General features: G+C 35.6%; 1 protein-coding gene across 4 annotated transcripts; it reads left to right on the forward strand.

Annotated features, from left to right (window-relative positions):
* LOC109716603 (LOB domain-containing protein 25-like) lies at positions 3,505-5,379 on the forward strand. 4 transcript variants are annotated; one of them, XR_002217976.1, is made up of 3 exons: positions 3,505-3,622; positions 3,723-3,850; positions 4,179-4,405. XR_002217976.1 is itself a non-coding variant. In XM_020242137.1 (3 exons), the coding sequence occupies exon 3, from the start codon at positions 4,468-4,470 to the stop codon at positions 5,113-5,115; it is 648 nt and encodes a 215-aa protein (XP_020097726.1). In that variant the 5' UTR covers positions 3,510-3,622; positions 3,723-3,850; positions 4,442-4,467; the 3' UTR covers positions 5,116-5,378. The 4 variants fall into 4 exon arrangements, 3 of the variants coding, with proteins under 3 accessions (XP_020097726.1, XP_020097724.1, XP_020097727.1); XM_020242137.1 differs by lacking the exon at positions 4,179-4,405 and adding an exon at positions 4,442-5,378 and having other exon boundaries at positions 3,510-3,622; XM_020242135.1 differs by lacking the exon at positions 4,179-4,405 and adding an exon at positions 4,446-5,378 and having other exon boundaries at positions 3,510-3,622.

Raw genomic sequence — 6,066 nt, forward strand, 5'->3', positions numbered from 1 at the left:
TTTTTTTTTAACATGATTCTATGCAATTGGGGTTCTTGCAAATATAGTAGTATATATCCTTTTGGACCACAGTAAACCTTGCGGTGCTTTACCATTAAGAAGATATTATTAATCTTGCTGTTCAAGAGAAAGGAAAATGTAAAGCTCTCAACCATATACTGCTGCAGAGAAAATTTGGAGGCATATGTATTTCTACAATCATCAGTGTTAAGGTATGAATAATCTCTTTTAGTATATATAACTATTTGCCTTTCTCTTGAACAGCAAGATTAATAATATCTTCTTAACTAAGTTTAAAACTGTTGTTACACCACTGTTGTCGCAGTTTCTGAATTAGCTTATTTGAACTTATATATTGATGGTTTGATATATGTGAAGATTATACTAGTTTTGCTGATGTAAAAAAAATTGCATCAGTGGTTTGAATTAGTCTATAGAAATATGGTGTTAATTAGCTAGGCCACTGTATATTAATTTACCCAGTATTGAATTTCTGAGTATTTTGGATTTTTTGTGTTTCATCTTTTGGTCATGCATAATCTTTGTGCATGCATATATACTTCTATCGAAGTCTATAATTAATTAGATTTTCTTATCTGAAGTGAGCTTAGATATACAACTCTTCACTAGACAAGCACTATTCGATGAACATGATGATTCATTCATGATTAATCGGACATATACTGCCGCCTATTTAGCTGGAAAAGGCATTATGATCACATTTTATGTGCCAATTAACCATGCTGTTTGGTTCTTTATTTATCATAAGCGTTCGTGTAACTATTAAATTGGGGATGTCAAAATCGGATAAGGTAGGAGGAAAACTTGTCATAACATGTGTTGAGATCTATTGAAATTTTGTTTTTAAGAATCATTCTATTCATCTTTACGAAGATTAATATACTAACTGTTTTGCTTTTCCAATTTTAAAAGATCAGATGCCGAAGGCATGAATTAACACTATGTCATAGAAAACATTTTGAGCAACCCTTTCATTTCGCAATAAATTCACATTAAATACCACAATGAGCGGCGAGCATCCGGGGCCGTGATTAGCAGCATCAAAACTGCATCATAAAATAATGGACCATTGACACGGATTATGTGACATATTAAATCTGAGTTCCGACTGTTTGGCCGTAATGATACTGATCGATAATTAGAGAACTCAGTGAAGAGATAAAAAACATATTCACTACTAATTAATGTCATGATGCATCATTCCATCTGGTTCCTTCCATTAACTACATAAGGTGGTTTAAGATCGGAATCGCGCGGCAAATAAATCATACAAACTTCCTTTCCTCTCCAAGGTAAAGATTCATGATAATCTACATACAAGATAGAAATAACCTATACAATATTCTTATAAAAGTCAATATAATTAGTAAGCATCATATAATGTTATCTATGTACATATCTATAGACAAGCACTAAAGATTATTCATTAATGATGCTTTAAACACAAAAATATAGAAAGTACTTGCAAATGTCATCTCTAGAATCGGAAAAAAAGTTACCTTCATCGTAGAACCGATCGGCTATGTTTAGTACGAGAAAATGACTCACTAATTTGAAGTGCTCCTTAGATATACGATTTGAATTCGCCAGTCAAACGAAAGAATATAGTATTACATCCTCATGTAATTGTAATTGTAATTTGAACATTTATAATTTATTGGCGTAGAATATACTCGTGTGATCAACAAATCTGTTACTTATGACATGCTGATAGCTTGTAACTATAGGTTGGTATCTAGAAAAAAAATATACTCTGAAACGTCATTACATTACATAAAATTCAAAATCATGGCAGGCGTGTGGCCTCGCGAAAAGCTAAAAAATATATAAAAAGAAAATTAAATATATATAGAGTTTGCAGCTCCATCGCTTGAAAAGTATCAGAGTACTGGTGCTTTGTAGATGTAGCCATTGGATTAAAAGATATCGGTTAGGATAATTGTGCACCCCCTAGGGTGATGCGTGGTCGCCTGTTTGCAATAAGTAAACAACTAAAGGTAAAAAATCCGAGTAATCGAACATAAACCAAAACTTCATACACACCCAGTAATAGTGACCGGTGCTGGTTAACAAGGCACATGATCCGCTTGGATCGCAATATAAATATACATAGATATATATATATAAAACACTAAATATAATATAGGCCCGCTACCATCCTACCTTTAAAGGCAGTACCCTCTGCCTACTCAATCTATGGAATGAATTCAGAACTCAAAGTTGAAATAAGCGTCACCGTTAAAGTGATCACACAAAAAATTGTTAGAAACCAAATTTGATATAAAAATAATCTATCAACTTCTAATATGTGCAAAAAAACGGTCATGAAAAAAGAATTAACCTTCTTAAAATAAGGTAACTTCTCAATTCGTAATCAGAGTTATCAAACATTATCTAAATAGTATAAAAAATTTTTCATCAAAAATTCAAGCAATTTAGATTGCTCTACACCGTTAAACAAGCAAACGGCTCATATAGGCCGTCAAAAATTATCGATTTTACGACACTTTGATCACCATGTAAACCATTATCAAAATTTATGAAATTTAGTTTCTAGATATTTCAAATACTCTATATCAACTTCAACGGCTCCGATCATCGATTCGGAATCTCGATCATCAAGAACAACTTGATAGGACAAGTGCTCCTATCCTATTAATAGGATAGTAGCATTAGCCTATATATATATATATATATATTACATGAATGCAAACAAGGTGACCTGTTTTGATTGCTCTGCGAATTGCTATGCATGTTGGAGCTATAACTGTACATTGACCCACAAATTTCACGGGTCCACCAATCGAAAATTGCCACCTTATTACATGCATCTAATATTGTGACATGCATATTATTTTGTTGTTAAGAACAACATTTTCAATGAGAAGTGAGTAATTTAAAAAGCATCGGACAGTATTTAATGGTAACTAACACAGGTATATATCACAAGTTCATCCCAAATAAAGCAACTAAGGGTTTTGATTATTAAGGTGAAAGACCTAATTCGGATCTATTTTGAGAATCCATAAAGTACAATATAGGTTAGTACTATGCTTCTTATTCTTTATTCCCCAGAGTATAGATGGAGAGCACCATATGTGTGAATTAAGCATGCATCATATATAAATATACCTATTCTATGTTTTGCTCAATCTTTTTTGTGTCGATATACTATAATCACTTTCTCTCTCTCTTTTTGGGGGGGGAGGGATTTTACTATCATTTTGTAAGTAGCTAAATTGAAATACTCTGATCTACCACGTAGGGAGACATTACCAAGTAGAAATCATGTGGCTTATATATATATATATATATATATATATATATACATGTCTAGTACTATTTAAGATGTGATGAGATGATGTGTACAAGATATTCTCATGGGTGCAGTGTCACAGTCAACCTTTATAGTTGTACTGAAAATAATTACAAGCACTCTTTTTTTTTCTCTTTTTTTTAAGCTGTTTATTTTTTTTGGCCCTTCCTTATTCTTCTGCACAAACACTAAATGCTATTCTCTCTCAAACCCACTCACCTTTCCTTTTCCTAACAGTACTGTTTACATGCTTTCCTCCCCCACAGAAACAATGAAATGAATTTGGTTGTTTTCTCTGCAACCCTCTCTTCTTTCGATTCAGTGCTCATGCACTACAAGAAAATCAATTAAATCTGAGAAACCTTTTTGTTTCTTCTTACTGCAGCTTCTTGGATCTTGGAAGAAACTGATGAGCCCCTGCTAGCCGTTGAGAGAGCTCTTTTAACAAAGGGGGAAGAGTCCACTTGGCCTTTCCCTTTGATCAGAGCCCTTCCTCAGATCTAATTAAGAGAGGTAACTAATGAATACTTGTTCCTTCCTCAATAGATATAGGTTTCTAAGTCTAGAAAATAGAAAGTGAGAGTTATTTTTAAAGATTTTCCCTCCATTGTTATCTTTGTTTTAGGGTAAGGTGATGATGCTGCTTCTTGTATACACTAATAGAAAATTATAACTAGTCATATGTATTAGTTGCAACAATATTATATATATATCCTACCTTAGCATGGAAGAAGGTGCAACTAGTTTTTAGGAAAGTAAGATTTCTTCTAATTATTCTCCTTGAGACTAAATGGTAAATCAAGTTAATTTCATGGGGTTTTCTCTTCTTTTTTTTTTTCAGGTAGCTATAGAGCTAGGTTTTTCAAAATGTAGAGAAATCAGCAATGCAAGCTCCTCCATCACCAAACCCTAACCCTAAGAATTAATCATACAGGTTAAAGGAAAAGTAGCTAGGGTACCTGGCTAGAACAGAAGCAACTTTACACTTGCAACTCAGTTAGATCTAAGTTAGATTCTACTCAAAGAGAAACTTAATGAACTAATGCATGGAGTATATATGCATATGCATATGCATATTTAACTCTTGGATATGTATATATGCAGTTAATTAAGGGATCAATTAATCAAGCATGTCATCCTCGAGCTCCTCCTCTTCCTCCACCTCAAACTCCCCCTGCGCCGCCTGCAAGTTTCTGCGACGAAAGTGCATGCCGGGCTGCATCTTCGCCCCCTACTTCCCGCCCGAGGAGCCGCAGAAATTCATAAACGTTCACAAGGTGTTTGGCGCGAGCAACGTCACGAAGCTACTCAACGAGCTCCTCCCCCACCAGCGCGAGGACGCCGTCAACTCCTTGGCCTACGAGGCCGAGGCGAGGGTGAAGGACCCGGTCTACGGATGCGTCGGCGCCATCTCCGTGCTCCAGAGACAGGTCCAGAGGCTCCAGAAGGAGCTCGAGATCGCCCATGCCGACCTGCTCCGGTACGCATGCGGCGAGATCCCGACGGGGCATCTGCAGCAGCCGCAGTCGGCGCAGCGCTTGGGGAGCTTGTACCAGAGATCAGGTGAGTATGGGAGGAGGGTTGGGAATGGAGGAGGGGTGGGGGGGCCATTGTTCAACCAGGGCTATGGGGTGGTGGCATCTCATGTGCCTAATTACCCTGCTACTGCTACTGCTACCACTACTCCATGGTGCACAAGTGCCAACCCTTCAGGAGAGGGGAGTATAAGCTCAGGAGATCATATGGATCAGAGCGAAGGAGGAGAGAGTAGTATGTGAGCTACTCATTGTGCGGGAGAGATTATTAAGTATTGCTATAGATTCAACTGGGTAAGTAGCTAGCTTTTCTATTAAAAAAAAAAAAGAAAAGAAAAAAAAAAACGAAGGTAAGTAACCTTAGGATTTTTGATCTTCAAGTTTATCTCATGTTGTATGTGTCTGGGGACTCTTATCTATATATATCATGGGGAAAATGTTCTTCTCTAAGATGTTCATTAATAGTAGACCACATTAATAAGGGTAGTACTCTAAGGAACTTAATTAATTAATTGAAGTAAACTACTAACACTAGCTATTAATTAGTTGGTGATGAACACACCTTTTCTCCTTTTTTTGTACAAAGTGAAGATAGGTTGGTAGACTTTTTAAGTGTTATATTCTCTTCGATCTCATTATCTTTTTGTTTAAGGAACTTATATCGTATTCTAGGAAGATTGGATTGCTTGTGCTCATCATATATACACATTTTAGAGTATTGTATACTAACTCGTGATCTTCTCTTTTCAGTAGTACAGATCTGCAGGACCAGTAACATTTAATAAAAACTAATAGTTCAGTTTATGTTCAATGAACCGCTATGATTGGTTCAATAACTTCAATACAAAGAAACCAACTTCAATTTTTCTTTTTTCTTATTTTATTGTTAGACCAAAGGTTCTTTTATCATTTATATGGACATTTATCTGGATACGCTTTGGTGGCCTAGCTAGGATCCATAACTTTTAACTTTAGAGATTCCTGGAAGGAGGACACTTAGTTAAGAAGAGAACCAATTAATATTACTGCCGAGAATGATATTCTCTGATGAGTACAATCCATGAAATATGATATACTAATCACAGATGTTGGTTCTCAGACTCAATTGTGTGGCAGCTATAAAATGTACTGTTTTGTGTAGTTTGTAACTTGCATTTTTGCAATAAATAGTACTGTCACATGCACCACTCACAT

The sequence above is a fragment of the Ananas comosus genome, linkage group 10 (genome assembly GCF_001540865.1).
Source record: "Ananas comosus cultivar F153 linkage group 10, ASM154086v1, whole genome shotgun sequence".
Taxonomy (NCBI): domain Eukaryota; kingdom Viridiplantae; phylum Streptophyta; class Magnoliopsida; order Poales; family Bromeliaceae; genus Ananas; species Ananas comosus.

Excerpts from the sequence above, each read along its gene's own strand:
- LOC109716603 (XM_020242137.1), top strand. The coding sequence starts at position 4,468 with ATGTCATCCTCGAGCTCCTCCTCTTCCTCCACCTCAAACTCCCCCTGC.